Below are 21,575 nucleotides of genomic sequence, written 5' to 3' on the forward strand. Positions count from 1 at the left end.
TCAAAGAACAAGAGTAGCTATGGCTGGGTTTTATACTGGTCAGGCTCATATTTCATGGCTGCTTTTCTAGATTTCGTTATAGTTTACTTGAGTCACTCGTTCGTTAAGATGAACAAGTTAGGTTCAAGCATAGGAAATAAGCGTGAAAAAACTCACGTTTGATTTCGTATTCAAAGATAACTGGAGCTTGTATTTGTTTACGGAGGGGTCGGTAACGTGAGCCGGAAGCAAAGTTTGATTCGTGAATGAATCATTCTTTTGAGTCGAATCTTTTCAATAAATCACTTGAAACGCTTCATAAAACCGATCTGAATGATTATATTTTGAACCGAGACCGTCAAAATCCTAAAAACTAGGGAGGTCATATAAGCATTTGGAGTGAAACAAGGATTTGACTCAAAAGTACGTTATTTTAGTACCCAAATATCAGTTATGAGGACCTAATTTTGTGTGTTTTATCAACACACAAAACAGATTTGGTGTTTACATTTTAATTATTTAAATTTTATTATCTAGACATGCCAAAACCTTTTCAACCTTAAGACTTAAGTTATTTTTATTAGCTGAATGTCTGCTTTTATGAATAAAAATTAATTTAAAGTGTCATTTTTATGTTTTATGAATGTAAAATGTCATAGGTAAGAAGGACCACGTACAGTATGTTTTGACGTAAGGCTTCTATCAGTTTTGTGAACCGATTCTTTGAAACTGCTCAAAAGAACCGATTCGCGGAAATGAGTCGGACATACCATCACGAATAGGGGGGTTGTTGTTGTTTTAAAATAAACAGAATTTGAATTCATTCGAGCAAAGGTACTGATTTATATGTTTTCAAAGAAAAACAATACGTTTTTAGATACATTTCAGACATTTTTAACATAAACAAATGTCTTTTTACATACAATAAAAACAGCCCGGTGAACAGTCACCCTCCCCGTTTTGAAAGGATGAAGACAAAGGCTACCGGAAACCGGACTCCATAGTTTTCGTCAAATGGCTGATTTGTATTCATGCGAAATCGTTTGTTTTCTCCAACCATTATCGTTTCGTTTTTCAAAGTCTTTTCGTCGAGCTTTTTCATGGATTTACATTTATGTTTACTAAACATGTGTCGCGATCTGGAAACAGTCGTTACAAAGACCTGGCGGTGCAAATACAGCGTCTACTCCGACGAAAGCTGGTTATTCCAAGCGAATGAATCTCTCAGCAAGTTTTAAATGCAACAAAGCGCGTTCGTGTTTTATTTTTGTTGTGCGTTTACTTCGTTCGGACATTTCTCCCGGTATTTTTTTGTACATGCGGTCCTCGCCGGCAGAAGACCAGACTAGTAACTTCGCTAAGCTAACGAGCTGCTCTTAGAAATGGAGATCCACGTCTCGAGCCTTTTCCCGGAGATCTTAGCGATGATTTTCAACTACCTGGACGTTAAGGGCAAAGGCAGAGTCGCGCAAGTGTGCACGGCGTGGAGAGACGCATCGTACCACAAATCGGTCTGGAGGGGAGTAGAAGCCAAACTCCATCTGAGAAGAGCAAACCCATCGCTCTTCCCCAGCCTCCAGACCAGAGGGATCAAAAAAGTCCAGATCCTCAGCCTGAGGCGCAGCCTTAGCTATGTTATTCAGGGCATGCCCAACATCGAGAGCCTTAACTTGAGTGGATGCTACAACCTAACGGATAACGGCCTCGGTCATGCTTTTGTGCAGGACATCCCCTCATTGAGGATCCTCAACCTCAGCCTTTGCAAACAGATCACCGACTCCAGTTTGGGCAGGATTGCGCAGTATCTGAAGAACCTAGAACTGTTGGATCTCGGTGGGTGTAGTAATATCACCAACACGGGGTTGTTGCTCATCGCTTGGGGCCTTCATAACCTCAAAAGCCTGAACTTGAGAAGCTGCCGGCACGTTTCGGACGTGGGCATCGGGCACCTGGCCGGCATGACGCGCAGCGCCGCGGAGGGCTGCTTGAGTTTGGAGCATCTCACCTTGCAGGACTGTCAGAAACTCACCGATCTGTCGCTCAAGCACATTTCCAAGGGCCTAAACAAGCTAAAAGTCCTGAACTTGAGCTTCTGCGGCGGAATTTCCGACGCCGGCATGATCCACCTGTCACACATGACCCAACTCTGGACTCTTAACTTGCGCTCGTGCGATAACATCAGCGATACGGGCATCATGCATCTTTCCATGGGCGCTTTGAGGCTGTACGGGCTGGACGTGTCGTTTTGCGATAAAGTGGGCGACCAGAGCCTGGCTTACATCGCGCAGGGCCTGTACCAGCTCAAATCCCTGTCGCTTTGCTCGTGCCACATCAGCGACGACGGGATCAACAGGATGGTCCGGCAGATGCACGAACTGAAGACGTTGAACATCGGCCAGTGCGTCCGGATCACGGACAAGGGCCTCGAGCTCATTGCGGATCATCTGACGCAGCTGACCGGGATCGACCTGTACGGCTGTACCAAAATAACCAAAAGGGGACTAGAGAGAATCACGCAGCTGCCCTGCCTTAAGGTGTTGAACTTGGGACTTTGGCAAATGACCGAGGTCAAGGGTTTAGGAGACGCCTCTGAGATCCTGCCCTGCTACGCCTCGTAACGTTTACGCTACCTCAGTGTCGCCAGTGATGTCTTGTTTTTCTAGAGACGTGTATTATATTATTAAGACGCACAGTCGCAGCATCATGTACTTTGTTACTAAGCCTGTTTGGAAAAGGGGCTTGATGTAGTTCAAATTGAATCAGCAATAAAACACTGAACAGCCTTCCTAATGGTATAGTCTGAGTTATGATGGTTCCCTTGAATGCCTTTGTTTTTCTGTACTTTGTTTTAGAGCTTCATATTGAGGTAAAATGTCTTTTATTCTCATTTCCACTGACAAACGCATTTTGTCACTGCCTTTGAGTATTTATCCTGAAATACCAGCATTATACTGTAAATTGGAGAGAGAGAAAAAAAAAAAGTTTACCATGTGTGGACAAGGACGGAAAACTTGCTTGTTCGTTTTATGTGATTCCTCCCTGGTAAAATGGAACATATGCAATTTAAACTTTGTTTAAAGAAAAAAAAAAGGCCAGTTTGCTTGTTAAAGACTTACAAGATGTCTGTTTATTTTCCTATGATAAATGATTAAAGCTAAATTGTTTTTAACTAAATTGTTTTCCTGTTATTATTTTAATCATTAAAACACTGATACATTCTTTTTGCTTTTAATTTCTTTCCATAATTTCATTATTTAATTTCTTTTCTACCACATAGATTAATAACACCTAAAAAAAAAAAAAAAACTTAGTAACTAAAAAGTGCATATACATAAAATAACATAACTGAATGTTTATGTTCATTTAATTGCAAGTAAAATGCTTATATAAATATGTGACCCAGGACCACAAAACCAGTCATAAGGGTCAATTTTTTTTTTAAAAATTGACATTTATACATAATCTGAAAGCTGAATAAATAAGCCTTCCATTGATGTATGGTTTGGACAATATTTGGCTGAGATATGACTTTGAAAATCTGGGGGTGCAAAAAAAAAAATTTAAATATTGAGAAAATCGCCTTTAAAGTTGTCCAAATGAAGTGCTTAGCAATGCATATCTACTCACAAAAATAATTTTATATATATTTACAGTAGGAAATTTACAAAATATCTTCATGGAACATGATCTTTATTTAACATCCTAATGATTTTTGGCATAAAAGAAAAATCAATAATTTTGACCCATACAATGTATTGTTGGCTATTGCTACAAATATACCTGTGCGACTTATGACTGGTTTTGTGGTCCAGGGTCACATATATAACTATATAATCACTTACTATACTTGCCAAGTACAGACTAATCACAATCAGAAAAAAAAAAAAAAAAGTGCTAGTTTATACAAATATATTTCTTTAAAAATTTGTAATGACAAATAGCTGTAAAACTCATGGAGATTTATTAGTCAAAAAATGTGTGAATCCTAAAACACAGATTATATATAACAATATTGAAACACCATTATTGGCATGCTTAAATGACAGGAAAATTAAATCACATTGATATGTAGAGAGCATGTGATTCTCTTAAGAAATGTATATTGTAATGAAGTTCTCTTTGGTAAAAACAAATGAAATATTACAATTTAAAGTCTTCAGTTTTAATATATTTTAAAAGCATCATTACTCCAGTCTTCAGTGTCACATGATCCTTCAGAATTCATTTAATTTGCTGATTTGCTGCTTAAAAAACATTTCATATTATTATCATCAATGATAAATTCAATTTTTTCAGAATTCTCATATTCAAAAGAACAGTATTTATTTGATTTTACATATATAACATTATAAATGTCTTTACATTTATGATGTTACAAAAGTTGAAATGATCACTTATGATCAGTTTAATGCATTAAAAGACCATACTGACCCCAAACTTAATAATGCAAGAAATAAAACACAACTGTTTACTGCTTCTTTGTCTTAATCTTTCTAATAATTTGGCTGCTGAAGTAACATTTGAATGTTTCAACAGTTTGGCCTGGTATTTTTTTAAACCCAGGAAGTGACCTTATTCAGAGAAGGTATGAAATCGAGGCTGTGAGGGATAAACTTGCAGTGTTTTCAATGGCATCTGCTGTAAAAAGCTGTTTAAAGCTCCTATATCAGTTATATTTTCCACAGCTCATGTTGTCCAGAGTTTTTTTGTGTACTGAAATTTCTTGGAAAGATAGTGTTTCATCAGCAGAATAATCCAAAAACAATTAAATAACAGTACAACCTGAGAGGTTAGTTCACCCAAAAAGGAAAATTCTGTCATTAATTACTCACCCTCATGTCGTTTCACACCCGTAAGACCTTCGTTCATCTTCAGAACACAAATTAAGATATTTTTGATGAAATCTTATGGCTCAGTGAGGCCTCCATTGACAGCAAGATAATTAACACTTTCAGATGCCCAGAAAGCTACTAAAGACATATTTAAAACAGTTCATGTGACTACAGTGGTTCAACGAGCGATAAGAATACTTTTTGTGCACCAAAAAAAACCCCGGAATAACGACTTTATTCAACAATATCTAGTGATGGACGATTTCAAAAAACTGTTTCATGAAGCTTTTGTTTCGAATCAGTGGTTCAGAGCGTGTATCAAACTGCCAAAGTCACGTGAACTATTAAAATTTCGAAACACTTATGACGTAATGAAGCCTCGTTTACAGAAATCACGTGACTTTCACGCTCCGAACCACTCATTCGAAACAAAAGATTTGTAAAGCTTCATGAAGCAGTGTTTTGAAATCACTCATCACTTGATATTGTTGAATAAAGTAGTTATTTGTTTTTTTGGCGCACAAAAAGTATTCTCGTCGCTCGTTGAACCACTGTAGTCACATGAACTGTATTAAATAGTAGCTTTCTGGGCGTTTGAAAGTGTTAATTATCATGCTGTCAATGGAGGCCTCACTGAGCCATGAGATTTTATCAAAAATATCTTAATTTGTGTTCTGAAGATGAACGAAGGTCTTGCAGGTGTGGAACGACATGAGGGTGAGTAATTAATGACAGAATTTTCATTTTTGGGTGAACTAACCCTTTAAGAGATGTGTCTATCCCTTATAGTCTCGCTTTCATTCCCATTAAAAATCAAAGATGGCGCTGCTGTGAATAAGGTCTATAGATGCAAACCACCAGACTTCAGGATATTCTCCATGAAACTGTTTATAAGTGCATGCAACTTTGCCCACTGTCTTATTGTTTTCTGGTGGCGTGAATATTCCTGTACTTGCATGTCAGCAGCTGTTTGAAGGTGTTCTTGAAGGTGACGTTGCACAGGGCATAGCAAGCGGGGTTAACCGTACTGTTTATGTAGCAGAGCCAGTAGCCAAAGGTCCACATTGTTTTTGGAATACAGTCCGAGCAAAACGTGTTGATGAGTACCATGACATTGTAAGGAGTCCATGTGGCTGCAAATGCCACCAGAATGGCCATAATGGTCCTTGTTACCTTCTTCTCCCGTGAGGATAAACACTTTCTCTTCTGATAACGTGGCATGAGAATCTTCTGCGACACCAGACTCAGCCTTTCCTTCCCGTTGGTCATGTCCTTACCTCCGTTGTTGGGTTTATAGGTGTTTTGCAGGTCCTTTTGGGATGTTGTTCTGAAGCAAGTAAATCTGACCCAACTTCCTGTGGCCAGCGGAGCTGATTGGGTCTGACGGCTTTTGATGTCACCGTTAGTGCTTATAGATGCGGCCTCCTCATCCCGCTGGTTTGAAGGAGCCAGCACAATTCCAGATACAGAGTCATTCTCACTCTCCCGTTCTTCTCCTGCAAGTGGGCACAATATATCTTCAGTGAGATATTTGATGATGACAAGATTTGACTATATTTGGTTCAGATAACACAATACTTGTGTTTGACTGGATATGGTCTGCAAGCTCCAAAAAAAGACCATAAAAGTAGATCATATGTCTCAGCAGCCTAAATTGCAGTCATTTTTTCACACAAAGAAAAAAAAGAAAAAAAAATGTTAGATTGGGTTAATGTTTTCTTTCTTTCTTTCTTTCATTCTTTCTTTTCTTAACGCCATGTCAGCTTCTATGGCTATATTCATGGCGAGAAAAAAAAAAAAAAACTAAATAAGATGTTTTAGTTTCATTTTTTCTAAAAGCCTTAAAACTAAATGTAGATTTACTTGGTTAAAAACCTCTTCAAAAGAATCAACAGAATAAAACAATTTTCTCAAAAGGGTAAAAGTGTTACAGTCCAGTAAAATATGTTTAATGGACAGTTAATGTTTTAATGTTTAGATATTAATTTTATTTTTAACACATTTACTAATATTACTGTTAGATTTCACAAAATATTAGAGATTACTCAATCAATCCAATTTTTAACAAACCAGAAATACACACATACACATACATATATACAGTACCTGTCAAAAGTTTGGAAACACTACAATTTTTTAACAAGTCTCTTCTGTTCACCATGGCTGCACTAATATTGTGGAATATTATTATAATTTAATATAACTGTTTTCTATTTGAATATATTTTAAAATGTAATTTATATCCAGTGATCAAAGCTGAATTTTCAGCATCTTTACTCCAGTCTTCAGTGTCACATGATCCTTCAGAAATCATTCTAATATGATGATTTGGTGCTCAATAAACATTTCTTATTATTATTATCAATGCTAAAAAACAGTTTTTGCTGCTTAACGTTTTTGTGGAAACAATTATACCATTCAAATATTTATGGTAAGATAAAAAAAAAAGACAGAAATTAATACTTTTATTTATCAAGGATGCATTTAATTGATCAAAAGTGACAGTGAAGACATTTATAGTTAAAAAAGATTTCTATTTAATAAATGCTTTAATAAATGCAAATAAATGCTGTTTCTATTCATCACAGAATCCTGAAAAAAGTATGACCATTTCCGCAAAAATGTTAAGCAGCAAGTTTTCAGCATTTATAATAGTTTTAGTTAAAGGGCTAGTTCACCCAAAAATGCAAATTTTGTTGTTAATTACTCACCCTCATGTCATTCCAAACTTTTACGACTTTCATTCATCTCCGAGAAACAAATGAAGATATTTTTAATGAAATCTGAGAGATTTCTGTCCCTCCATTGACAGCTACGCAACTACCACTTTGATGCTTCAAAAAGTTCATAAAGAGATCGTAAAACTAATCCATATGAATTGAGTGGTTTAGTCCAAATTTTCTGAAGAGACACGATCGCTTTGTATGACGAACAGATTGAATTTAGCCATTTATTCACATATAAACATTGATCAGCGAACGTAAACAGAAGCTCAACCGAACCTGCTTGACCAGCAAGAACAAACCTCATTGGTTCTTGAGGAAGCTCAAACGTGCTGCGTAACACACGAGAATGAACCTCATTTTGTTCAGCATTTTTGATGATCGTTTCTGTCCAGTCCGCTCGTTATAAGGCAAGACACCCCAGGTGAATAGGGTAAAAAAAATAATTAACAGATATCGCCATACTACCCCAGATGATTGATTACATTAAAAATTGCAAACATTTTTTTGTATTACAAGTTTTCTAAAATGTTATGTTTAAAAAATATGCAAATGAGGCGTAATCTAATTAAATATGTGCTAATTTGCATACATTTCTAGAACAAAAATCTGAATATTGGATGACGTCAGGTTCAAAATTCTCGTTTAATTTTTTTGGCCATATTAAATTCAAAAGTTTAGTACAGAGGAAATTTTGGATATCTCTTTTTATCACTCCATAAATCAGAAAATACTATCAACTATCAAATTATTTTCACCATTTTTTTAGGAATAAAATGTTGTATAAAATCAGGCAAATTATATATCAACAAATCCCTCTGTAAAAACCTTCAGAATATAGATAGGAATAAAATTGTAAAGTTTGGTGTATGTAAGTTCTGCTGAAGTGGAGATTGACTCAGAGCAGGAGAAAAAAAAACTTATTTTGAGAAAACGGCCTTTAAAGATATTTACTGTAATTGAAATCTATAGACACAAATAGATAAAGTGCTATAAAATATACACTTAAAAGTGTATTTTGGATGTTTTCTTTCCACCAGTCTGAAAAAACACTTTATGAAAAGCCAAAAAGTGCAAAATCTTAAAATTGACATATGCCTGAAAAAACTGTGTTTTTGCCTGTAGTGTCTCCCCTTAATTCGTTTAACCACAGCTGTCGTCGTTTTTTTTTCGTGGCAATATGCGATAAAATTTCAAATTGGAGCCTGTACTCCATCAATTCTGGCACCCAACAACACAACAAGATGACATTTTAAGATCCTTATGTAGCCAACTATAAATAGCTGACAAACCAGGGTTGCCAGGTTCTCACAACAAAACGCATCCAATTGCTACTCAAAACTAGCCTCAATTGCGTTTCTGGGGGGTAAAATCTGTGTTTTTACCAGGCTTCCCCTGGTAAAATTCGCATTTCAGGGACTAAATAACGTTCTTGCGGTCGTTACAACCTGCGGACATGAAAAACAACCCACAGCTACAGTGTTAAAGTAGCTCAATTCCACAGGAAAAACGCAGACTTAGCAACACTGTGACAAACTAGCTGGTTTGTATTGGTTTGTGTTTGTACCTCCAGGTAACGCCGTGACGGGTCCCCTAGCAACTACATAGGACTGGGATAAAAACATAAACAAACAGAAGCTCAACCGAACCAGCTTTGCGAGTGAGAACAAACCTCATTGGTTCTTGCAGAAGCTCAAACGTGCTGCATAACACGAGAATGAACCTCGCATGTCAAGCAAACATGCTTGAGCTTCTGTTTACCACAACTGATGTGTGTTGATCAATGTTTATATGTGAATAAAAGCCTGAATTCAGTCTGTTCATCATATAAAATGATTGAGTCTCTTCAGAAAATTTGGACTAAACCACTCAATTCATATGGATTAGTTTTACGATCTCTTTATGAACTTTTTGAAGCATCAAAGTGGTTGTTGCATAGACTGTCAATGGAGAGACAGAAATCTCTCAGATTTCATTAAAATATCTTCATTTGTCTTCTGAAAATGAACGAAAGTCTCACAGGTTTAGTACGTTGTGACCAGTGCTTGAAGGGGAAAAATAAAAGTGCCGGTACTCGGTTCAAAACACGTTCCTGAAGAAGGTAGGGCGCGGTGGACTTCCGTATGTGCAACATGTCGGAAGTGCTGGTACGCAAGGAAAACTGACGGTACGCTAAAGAAAAAAAAATAGAAGTACCTGCCCACTTCGAGCACTGGTCGTGACATGACAAGTTTGGAAACTCCTCGAATAGACTATTTTTATGCTTCTCTTTTGTCTTTTTGGAGCTCAACAGTCCTGTCCTCTATACGTATCTTGTATAAAGAGCAGTGTGAACATTCTTCAAAAAAAAATCTCCCTTTGTGTTCAATGGAAGAAAAAAGTATACAGACCTGTAGTGACATCTGAAGCACTCTGCCTGCGTGGAACCATTTCCTCTCCTCCTTGGATTGACTTCCTCTCCTTATTGCCCTCAGTTGTGGGTCCAGCCTGGCCTCCATCATTACTGACTCTAGATACTCTCCGATTGTCTCTGCTTCGGACACGACTGCGGCTGGCTTTGGAGATCTGCCAGTATAGTACGGTCATAGTGACAACTGGCAGGTAGAAGGCAGCGATGGCGGTGCCGAAGGTAACCACAGCATTGGAGAAAAACTGGATGTAGCACTCGCCTTCAGGAACCGTCCGGCTGCCCGTGACGAACTGCCAGAACAGGATGGCTGGAGCCCAGAGAACGAACGACAGGATCCAAGCTCCCGCGATCATCATGCCTGCCATCTTGTAGGTCCTTTTGACCGGATAGCTGAGAGGTTTGGTGACGCAGAAATATCGGTCAAAGCTGATGATGAGGAGGTTCATTACAGAGGCGTTGCTCACCACGTAGTCCAGAGCCAGCCAGAGGTCACAGACCAAAGCTCCTAAAGGCCAGCGGCCAGTAACAATGTACACGGTGTAGAGGTTCATGGAGAAAACGCCGATGAACAGGTCGGCACATGCTAGACTGAACAGGAAGTAGTTGTTGACCGTCTGGAGGTTCCTGTTGACCTTGATAGAGAGCATGACCAGCACATTGCCAATAATTGTGATCAGGCTTAAAGTGCTCAGTCCGAAAATGATGAAAACAAGCTCAACAGGTGAGAATGGACTGTCTAGGAAAAAGTTAGTCTTGTTAGCATGGCTGAGGCTTGGAGAAAGAGTTAAGTTGGAAGCCTCCATCTTTCCTTGTCACAGGACATGCACATCAGAACCTAAAGGTAGAAAAAAAAAAAGAATATCATTATGTATATTTACTGATGAGCTTTCACTTTTCTACATGTTTTAATTGGGTCAGTAAACAACTGCCTAATAGACCCCTTTTTAGTCAGTAAACATTGTGACTTTTTTTGTGGGCGGAGCTTAGGTGGAGGCAGATGATTCTCCTGATCACTTTACTAACGCTAGCTAGCAAATTTTGTTAGCTTGTTGTTTAACAAAGGCTGGAGAAAGTCCAATTTATCTGAGTATGAAAGGTCACTCACTGTCTGGGACCATGATTGTTATTTGAAAAAGTTAACTTTAATGGACAGAAACAGATTGGCCGATCCATACACGCTCACTCAATGGATGGACGATCTGACAGGCAACTGTAGCAACTGTAGAAAGGTAGACGACACAAACGGTTTAATTTATGTTTAGTCTCTGGTCATTAGCTAGCAGTTAACTAACTGATAGTTGTACGACTAACAAAGTTAGCATTACGTAAGAAATCTTAACTTGTTTCCCAATTTCTGATTAGGTGGGCATGCGTGGGAAATCTTTAGACACGCAACTAAACCATAATCCATACTAAAAAAAAAGACAATAGTTGATTTAACCTTGACATGAAGTGTGAAGCAAGCATTTTTGATGATCGTTTCTGTCCAGTTCTTTCTTTCTAAACCCGAATAAGTTGGCAAAACTCAAAATTTGAGGCAATCAGTTGCCTCAATTTTTAAGTTAAGAAATTCAACGTTTAAGTAAGCAGAACTGGCAGGTTTTTAGTTTGTACTTACACATTTTAATCGTTCTTAACTTGAAATGTTTGAGTACACTAACTCATACATTTAACTTGAAATTATCATGTAACCTCAATGTGAACATTTTTATAAGTGTAAACTTAGCTAATTCAGAAAATGCTAACTTGCTAATTTGCTAACATGTTAACAATAGCATGGTATAACACTTTCTGAATGTCATTTAACATACCTGCTCTCAAACCAAGCCGCGTGCACCGCTTGTCACCATGATGGTAACTCTCCAAACCCACATTAACAGAAACTCTTCTAAACTATCATAACAAAACATTAATCACTACTAAATCTCCCACTTAGCATTAATCTTGAACAAAAAAATTTTAGCATTTACTCACCCTTTCGCATGCCATGGGCAAAGCATGCTGGGAAATAGAAATTCCAGTCCAGTTTCAGTTAAACTTAAGTTCATCTAAATTAAAAGTAGTAAGTTCATAAAACTCAACACAATGAAACAGTTCAGTTTACTCAAAATATATCAGTTCTGTGAACTTGAAAGAAAAAGAAAGTGCTAAATGAACTAATTTGTTTAATGTAAGTTTGTCCTACTCAAACCAACTAATTATTTTGAGTGCTAGGGTTTACAGTGTATGTTTAACCACAGCTGTCATCTTTTTTTTTTCCTGGCAAAATGCGATAAAATTTCGAATTGGAGCCTGTACTCCAATTCTGGCACCCAACAACACAACAAGATGACATTTTAAGATCCTTATGTAGCCAACTATAAATAGCTGACAAACCAGGGTTGCCAGGTTTTCACAACCAAACCCATCCAATTGCTACTCAAAACTAGCCCAAAACTAGCACAATTGCATTTCAGTGGAGGTTCGCCCGGTAAAATATGCGTTTTTTTGGCGGGCTTCCCCTGGTAAAATTCGCATTTCAGGGGCTAAATATCATGTTATCGCGGTCGTTGCAACCCGCGGACTTGAAAAACAACCCGCAGCATCTGTGTTAAAGTAGCTCAATTCCATAGGAAAACTGCAGACTTGGCAACACTGACAAACTTACTGGTTTGTATTGGCCACCTCTAGCTAACGCTGTGACATAATTGTGATTTTGGCACTAAAAGGGTCTATAATGGCCCTATAAGGGTCTATAAAACCACTATGAACACTGTAGAAACGGCATAGCAACAGAATATCAAACCTCTGCAAACAAATTAAGATAGTTTTTTTTCTCATAACATTTTTCAGAACCATTTTGGGTCCAGGCCAATGTTTTGAATTTTAGTTTTATTTCTATTTATTTTCAGTTTGTCTTTTCAATTTTAAATATATTTTGTATAAAAACTAAAAATAATATTTTGTGGACTTTTATTTTTATTGCAGCTACTTTTGGAGTCATAAATATGTATTTTAGTTTCATTCCAGCTTTTCTAATTAAATTTGAAATTTAGTTTTCATTAACATTGGTTCAAATACTTTTTGGGGACATTGTATATTTCTTCCATTTTTTACTGTAATAAAAAAAATACAATAAATTGTTAAGTGCTTTCTTTAAAATGCACAAAAACTCTGTGCAAAAGACCACTTCTATCTTTATGGTTCAGAATATGACATGGCATGTGGAGAGAAAACTTGTAACGGTGGCGGCCCGTCCAAAATAATCTTTTAGTTTAAGTAAGTTAAATTCGGGCGCCAGATAGGTTGAATCCTATCACAAAAAGGTACAAAATATACCACCAGTAACATAAAATTAAGGAAAACACACCACTTTAAATCATAACATAACACTGGATGCAGATCAATAGAATATATTTGCAAAAATCAAGTAATCAGGGGAGAAAATCAGCATTTCTCACAACAAACCACAATTTTAAACTCAGAGAAAGAAAAACAAAAAAACAAAAAAACAAAACAGCATGAGAAAAATATAAATGATAAGGTCAGTCCGGGAATGCTGGTAATAACGGTAGTTTCACGTGTGTTGCTCTGCAGCTAGTGTTAGGAGTAAAGCGTTGCTTTAATCACACTCTCGTTAGCCACGGCAGATGCTTCGAGCTGCGTCATGGAAGCGCTGAAGCTGGTTCAACAGGTAAGTCGATTCTACTTCCTCCCTCGACCACTTCACATCCTCTCTCCAAGTTGTACTTCCCTTTTATAAATGTACACCTAATTGTTTAATTGTTTCACACCCGATATGGGCATGGATGGATGGCTGGAAGGCTCGCGGACTTCCGCACCGTCACAAACTAGTGTGTATCTTTGCAGTTGGAGTATGTTTGCCAAACAGCATTCTCAAACAGAGAGTTCATCTGTATTGTTTATGCTGCCAGATTTCCATTAAGGCAAAGGAGAACAGCATCACATTGATGGGACTGATAATACTGCAGGGAAAACATGACTAACTGTGATATAATCTCAGATATTTTAATGTAGCTAGATGGAAGGAAGGACTCTGATAGCACATGTTTTATTTACTGTAACCAGGAAGGCCTCTTAGGAGGAATAAGCTTATTACCTTTAGCAGGACAGCATGTACTGTTCTGGTTCAGTTTGGATCAGTACCAAAAACTGAACAACATTTTTTTAAAGTAAAAATGTTGCTATTTTGTTATTAAAACATTTAAGTATGTGGTTGCTTAAGAGTTTTAGAGGGTTTCTAATGCGTTCTTGGTGGTTTTAGGATGTTACTGTTGCTGGGTGTTTTTTGGTAGTGCTGGGTAAAAAATATAGATTTCGCGATTTTAATCCATTCTCATTTTGAAGAACCGATATCGATTTAAATCCCATGAATCGATGCTGTTTTCAGTTGATGAATGATCAAATCTTTTAAGTGCCTCCCATCCAATTATGCGGCCTTTACGTGCTATCGGAAGGCAGCATAATTCTCAATAAGCTTTGTGATTCATTACTTCTGATATGAAACAAAGTCTCGGCTTTCAAATTCTGTCAATTTTATTACGATATTCAAACAATAAATATAGTGTTAGCGGTCTTTAAAGCGACAGTGCGACAAGCGCATGTGAACCGATTGTCTCTTCCTCTTTACTAGTTACAGCACGAAATAAATGAATGAACATCAAAAAAGTATGTTGAAAGATACAGTAAAACTTACCGAACGGTATCATGTCTCATGTAATCTCTCAATCAGTGTTTCATCGCGGAAAGACGTCAATAAAACCGCTTTAAACAGTAGGCTAGGTCACTTAATGTATTTACCTCAGCCATTCAATTTCCAAAATCTTGTTAGTCAGCTATAAAAATTAACTTAGAGAAGAGAAGTTTGTTAAAGACACACATTTAAAGTGTGTTTGACTGAATCCTTCATTTTTTAATGGCAGCCACTGGTTGAAACTCACATCCTAGCAATCAATATCCTAATAGAAGTGGTCTAAATATTAAAACGTACATATATCTTCTGTGGAAGTCTCAGGACCAAAAAAACATTTGTCCAATCATTGTATTCGGTCCAAATGCAATGATACTGTCCTACCTGCCTGTCAACATATGTATTTCCATACCTCCGCCCACCCTGCTCGCGCAGACATCAGACGTCACTGGTGCGTTGTAGACACAGTCACTATAGAGGTTGCTGTGGTGGTCATTCATTCATTTTCAGAATTTTAACGCTTTACAAATCGGTTTCTTTACATCCTCGGCTTCTAATGCACCTGTGTGCTCACTGTCAGTGGGCAACACTAGCTTCAGAGCTTCCTCTGATGAGTAACGTCTCTACACATCTAGTGCAAGTAGACTTTGACTAATTCATTTTACTTTACATTATTGTATATTTGTTATATTGACAAGACCTTTTTGAAGGATATTGGTTTACGTATGGCCTTTTTGTGCACTTGAGCTTAACTGAGACTTGAGAGTTTGTAGACGTTTAAGATGCTATTTTGTCAACGTTGATTTAATGCAGTATTGAGGTGTTCAGTTTAATTTTGATTTTAGAAAATAAACATGATTTCTCATCTTACAAATCAATTGTTTCTTATTTTCACTGTCATGTCTTTTCTTTTTCTTGGGCCTACATTCAGCATGAGTAAAATACTTAAGTACTGTTAAAATCAGATACTCTAAGACTTTTACTTGAGTCGTATTGGAATTGGTGACTTGTAACTTGTAATGGAGTAATTTTCGCTGTAAGGTATCTTTACTTTTACTCAAGTATGGTTTTCAGGTACTCTTTACACCTCTGCTGGCCCTCCTGGATGTTTTTTTAGCATACAGTTGCTGGGGCATTGCTTTGGTGGTTTCTATAGTGTTCTGGTTGTTTTTAGCATGTGACTGTGGTTACTGAGGTTGCTAAGATGTTCTGAGTGATTTTTAGCATTGTTACCATGGTGTTCTGTGTTGCCTAGGTGTTCTGAATAGTTGTTAGGGCACTGCTAGTTGGCTGCTAGTGTGATTTGGGTCATTAGTGTGTTACTGTGCTGTTGTGCATCCAGTGTTCATGATGACTGCTAGGGCATTGCTAGGTGCTAGGGTGTTTTGGGTGGTTAGTTTTACTATGCAGTTTTTTGACTGTTCTGTATGGTGGCTAGGTAGCTGCTAAGGTGTTCTGATTGGTTGTTTATTGTGTTGAGGTTTCTATTGCATTTATTTTATAATTATTACCCTTTAAAGGTGCAATATGTAAGATTTTTGCAGTAAAATATCCAAAAACCACTAGGCCAGTGTTATATATTTTGTTTACTTGAGTACTTACAACATCCCAAATGTTTGCAACTATTTGTAAACATGAGAAAATTGCAATTTTAACCAAGGCTCCGGGACGTGTGAGGAGTCGCCTGTCAATTGCATCTTACCCGCGTTACCCTCTGTTTCCGGTTTTATTTTGTAGAAACCATGGAAACACCAAAGACACTTTAATATATTACACATTTTTAATAGACAAGGAAACAACTGTTTTGATATATTTATAGACAGAAAACTAATTGTTGTTATATAGCTCAACACGTTTAGTCTTATTGTTTAAATCTAATTTTCTTGATTTTTTGCAAGTACCATGCTTTACCATGCCTCAGAGAAAAACACTATCTTGTGAAGTAGCTAACATAGCATAATCAGATGCAGCTTTATTTTTAGTAACAGTAATACAGAATTTTCTCCATCATACAATACGTTTTAAAATGAATTGCATGCCATTTATCAACACAAACCATCCAGCATTTAATATGATATTCTAAAATCGATCTAGCTTACTGCAGTGTGCAACAAATGTCTCACAGCAGCCGCCGAGCGAACGCACAGAGTAACATTATAACATGATTTTCAACACACTCAAATGTATCTAATATGATAAACCTCATACTCATGACCGGAAAAGCGGAAGCAGCGCCGGAAACTGTGTCATAATAAAAGTTCTGCTGCTCGTGGTGTGTGTTGCGCAATCGCTCCAGCGGCCTCGTTCAGCTCCCACAACACTCGGGCCTGCTCTGCTTCATAGTAACGTTAATAATCGCATCCATGAACATGATTTCTTCCCGAGTCCTATCCCTATTCTTTTGCACCGTCCATTGAGGTGAAGACCAAATATCCCAAGATTCCGCGCTCAAACTTGGCGTCATCAAACTACGCCTTTGTTTTGAATAGGCCTCTAGCGACCTCTAGCGGACAGAAATCCTACATACTGCACCTTTAAAGACAGACCAGGTTGTTAAACCATGGTATTTGCTTCTGCTGAAGACGTCAGCCCACATTAATTCAGCTTATTTTTAAAATAATCGTTTTTAACAGTGGAATTTCTGGTGAAAAACTACATTACCCATGTTGCTGTATAGAAAATTACACCAATCAGAGAGTAGAAAAAAGCAACACATGCCAAAATAGCTCTTTAGCTCCGCCCACTCCCATGAAGCACTGTGAATGACGCAATCGAATCGTTTTCTCTGCACTCTCAAAATACTGAAAAGTTTGTGTGTGTGTGTATATGTATGTATATATAAATATATATATATATAGTTTTAGATTTTTCTGTTGTTTTTAATTTGATCATGCTGTTTGCAATGCTTATGGGATTTTAGTTCTTTCCCTCACTAGTAAACATTCTCCTACCTTTGTCTTTTTGTCCGATTTTCAAAAACTTTTTTGCTTCAAATCAAAGTTTGTAGTGTTGTGATTCACTTCATAGCTGATTGGCTTGGTTCATGACTTATAACTCTTTAACAAAGACTATTTTAAAATCCCTATGGGATTTCTAGAACCACTGAAAAAGGAGGCAGGCACTAATGCACTCTATAGCTGCTAATTAAGTAACTCTTTGTGAAGTCATATTGGGTGGACCTGTGTAATTTAATATAATGCAAAGAGATGTTATATGTTGTTCATATAGGTGAGCTACAGGGCAAATATGTACTCTGTTAATAAAAGTTTAAATAAATTTAGAATGACTGAGGACATGAGGCTTGTTTTTACTACTGTGCTCAAAAGTTAATGGTCTTTGGTCGGTTATCTTGTTTGTTAAGAGTGGGGTCTGGTCATCATCACTCTTAGGAAGAAGAGTAAAGCTGAAATGTGTGGTGGTGTGTGTTGTATATTCTCTTTGAAGGACAAATGACATTACGACCTAATCAAATATGAATAATGTGAATATGGATCAATATATTAATGAAGCTGCTGTTTTAAGTGAGACTAACAATAGTACTGATGTGCTGTCTGTCACATTTGCTCACTTGTGATATGATGTTGCTGACAAAAACAGAGAGGACAGAGCAAGCTATCAAGATGGAAGGCATTCAATTGTGAAAACATAAATATTTATTCTTTATTTATCTTAAGATTGTATGTACTGACTTCAGGCACCCATCTTCACCTTTCTAGCTTGTGCCACAAGTTCTTGTTAAAAAGCCAGGGGCATACAGCACAGCCATGTGGGAAATATCTCAGCACTGTGACAAAGAACAGCAATCTTAGCACCGGTGTTAAAATTTGTACCTAGGATTGGTTAGTGTATGTAAGTTTATATGTGTTTTGCTTCAGAAATTCTTTACATATTTGTTTTATAGCGTAGGGCAGAGAGGGGCTAGATGTCACACTTGTTACTCCAGTGAATTTTTCTCGGGGTGAGTTTGTTTTTGAAAGTCAGTTTAAAGTCTTGACTACAAAAATGCAAATATTTCCACCATTATTGCCCAGGCAAAAAATACAGATTAACATTTTGTTACAACATGCCCCAATAGCATGTTAAAGTAGTCTATATACACAGTATATAGAGGCATGTTGTCTCAAAACCTGAGACTGATCAGCCTACTAAAGACTAAACAATAAAACAATTATGAAATACAAAAAAATTTAAAAAGCAAAATGCACTCCTTAAACATCCTGTGTAAGTTATAAAAAATAAAATATCTAATACCTTATTTCTGCAGCCAAATGTCCAGTCATAACTCCTATCAGAGCAGATGATTGTCAACAGCATCCGTCTTCTGTGAGGACCAGAGTGAGCTGTGCGTCTGTTGCCCCTTGTGCCACTGACTGTACATGAACTCTGTGAGTGTGTAAACGAGGGTGGGCTCTAAACACACTTAGACGAGAAGCCAGAGAACTACAGGGAACGTGGTAGCTTAAATAAATGTTTAATATTTTATGGACAGCTTGTTACAAAAGCAGCTGGCACTACTATGCTTTTGTAATGTTGTTGTTTTGAGCCACAGGAGTTTTAACATGTGTTTATCTGGAGTTGTCTGTTTCTGTCTGTCTGTCTGTCTGTCTGTCTGTCTATCTATCTATCTATCTATCTATCTATCTATCTATCTTCAGAACACAAATCTATCTATCTATCTATCTATCTATCTATCTTCAGAACACAAAAAAATATTTTTAATAAAATCCAATGGGTCAGTGAGGACTGCATTGAGAGCAAGTTAATTTAGACTTTCAAACGCACCGTTTGTGTGACTACAGTGGTTCAACCTTAATGTTATAAAGCGACAAGAATACTTTTTGTGCGCCAAAAAAACAAAATAGCGACTTTATTCAACAATATCTAGTGATGGGCGATTTCAAAACACTGTTTCATGAAGCTTTGAACGCTCCGAACCACTGATTCGAAACAAAAGATTCGTAAAGCTTCGAAGCTTCATGAAGCAGTGTTTTGAAATTGCCCTTCATTATATATTGTTCAATAAAGTCTTTATTTTGTTTTTTTGGTGCACAAAAAGTATTCTTGTCGCTTCATAACATTAAGGTTGAACCACTGTAGTCACATGAACTGTTTTAAATACGTCTTTAGTAGCTTTCTGGGTAATATAAGTGTTAATTGTCTTGCTGTCAATGTAGGCCTAATTGAGCCATCAGATTTTGTCAAAAATATCTTAATTTGTGTTCCAAAGATGAACAAAGGTCTTACGGGTGTGGAACGACATGAGGGTGAGTAATTAATGACAGAATTTTCATTTTTTGGGTGAACTAACCATTTAATGAACAAATAAGCCTGAGACTCGAACACAGGGTGCCTTGTGCCAGTGTTGCCAATTCTGCGGTTTTCCTGCGGAATTGGGCTACTTTAACATTGTTGCCACGGGTTGTTTTTCATGTCCGCTGGTTGAAGCGACCCCAAATAACATGATATTTAGCCCCTGGAATGTGATTTTTACCAGGGGGAGCCCTGCCAAAAAGTGGATTTTACCTCCCGGAATGCGATTTTTTTACTGGGGGACCCCTCCTGAAACGTGATTGGGCTAGTTTTGAGTAGCAGTTGGGCGGGTTTTGTTATGAAAACCTGGCAACCCTGCCTTGTGCACAGCTATGGCATATGACAGCGCTGCCCACAAAGCTATTGCTCCTACATAACAGCTTATTTTTATCAATTATTTTGTCTTTAGGGCGTTACATTTCTCACAGATATCTGCTCATTTTAAATCAGATACAGATAAAGTAGCACAGTAAGGATTACATATATATGAATGTGAATTAATCCTACCAAAGTCCCTTTCAAGGAAAGTCTGTGACCATGTTTGCAATGCCTTCGGGCGTCCCATCTATTTGAATGAGGGAGCACTGAAATCTCAAAAAGATTGGCGAACTCACAATTAAATAACATATTTCAAATCTGCAACAAAATCTGACATGAACTGGCCCATAAATTTTATTTCTTATGCTCAAATAGCATTAAAAAAGCTTATTTTTCAGGCTAGACGAGCCAATGCGCATGTGCAGTCCTAAGCGCGAGTCTCAGGTTTCTATGGGAACCGGAGCCTCAAACTGCAGCTGCAGTGACGCATGACTTTATCAATCAGTGATTGGCTCTTTTACTTAGAAGGCGGGAAGTATTCCGCCATATTGCGCGTTGCGGTTTCTCCCATTCATAACTAATTGGAGTGAACCGTCTTTCTATATCTATAGTCTTTGATCTTACCTGGCAGCGCTTCTCTGATAGTGAAGCTGTGGGTTTTAGTTACTAAGAAATATATGCTAGAACTTTTCAGTTTCTAAGCTATTTTATTGATAAATCACATGAACAGTATTGACAATACATTTCTGCGCTACTGAATGTTTCTGTGTGCGTGTGATCTGCACGTGATGTTCAAGCTTTTACAATGCGGCAGCCATTAATTTAGAACGGCGAACTAATAAGCTGTTTAAAACGTGCATTCACCTGATCAATATTGAGCATCCAGATGGTATAATCAAACAAATCTTGTGGAGCGCTCTCGGATTATGTATTTATACGTGATTTTAACTTTGAAAGAGTATGAAAGTGGACTTCAAAGGTGAAATTAACTGGGCTAGAGTGTGGGTTTTGCCTCAAAAATTATTTTTGTACAATAAGATAAAAGAAGTCTCTTATAAAATGATACATCGTTGCTATCCCACAAAATGTTTTTTTTTTTTTTTTTTTTTACAAAGGTTCATTTCTAATGATTTTGATGTAAATTGCTCCTTCTGTGGTCTCCAACTGAAAATTTGTCTCATTTATTTTGGTATTGTGAGTATACTAAGAATTTGTGGAAAAACATTTTGAGTATTTTTGTGGTATAATTCCTGAAATTTCATTGAAATACGAAAATGTTATTCTGGGTTATATACATTTTGAAAGAGAACAAT

General features: G+C 37.2%; 2 protein-coding genes across 4 annotated transcripts; one reads left to right on the forward strand and one right to left on the reverse strand.

Annotated features, from left to right (window-relative positions):
- The first annotated feature begins 225 nt into the window (after positions 1-225).
- Positions 226-3,153, forward strand: fbxl14a (F-box and leucine-rich repeat protein 14a). Its single transcript, XM_051884260.1, has one exon. The coding sequence runs from the start codon at positions 1,362-1,364 to the stop codon at positions 2,595-2,597; it is 1,236 nt and encodes a 411-aa protein (XP_051740220.1). The 5' UTR covers positions 226-1,361; the 3' UTR covers positions 2,598-3,153.
- Positions 3,154-5,495: 2,342 nt separating this feature from the next.
- chrm2b (cholinergic receptor, muscarinic 2b) lies at positions 5,496-18,968 on the reverse strand. 3 transcript variants are annotated; one of them, XM_051884983.1, is made up of 3 exons: positions 18,886-18,968; positions 9,925-10,779; positions 5,496-6,307 (listed from the first exon to the last, which is right to left on the reverse strand). In XM_051884983.1, the coding sequence occupies exons 2-3, from the start codon at positions 10,745-10,747 to the stop codon at positions 5,730-5,732; spliced, it is 1,401 nt and encodes a 466-aa protein (XP_051740943.1). In that variant the 5' UTR covers positions 10,748-10,779; positions 18,886-18,968; the 3' UTR covers positions 5,496-5,729. The 3 variants fall into 3 exon arrangements, with proteins under 3 accessions (XP_051740943.1, XP_051740941.1, XP_051740940.1); XM_051884981.1 differs by lacking the exon at positions 18,886-18,968 and adding an exon at positions 11,919-12,384; XM_051884980.1 differs by lacking the exon at positions 18,886-18,968 and adding an exon at positions 11,756-11,908.
- Positions 18,969-21,575: the final 2,607 nt, after the last annotated feature.

Source organism: Ctenopharyngodon idella, chromosome 24 (assembly GCF_019924925.1).
Source record: "Ctenopharyngodon idella isolate HZGC_01 chromosome 24, HZGC01, whole genome shotgun sequence".
In the NCBI taxonomy this organism is placed as follows: domain Eukaryota; kingdom Metazoa; phylum Chordata; class Actinopteri; order Cypriniformes; family Xenocyprididae; genus Ctenopharyngodon; species Ctenopharyngodon idella.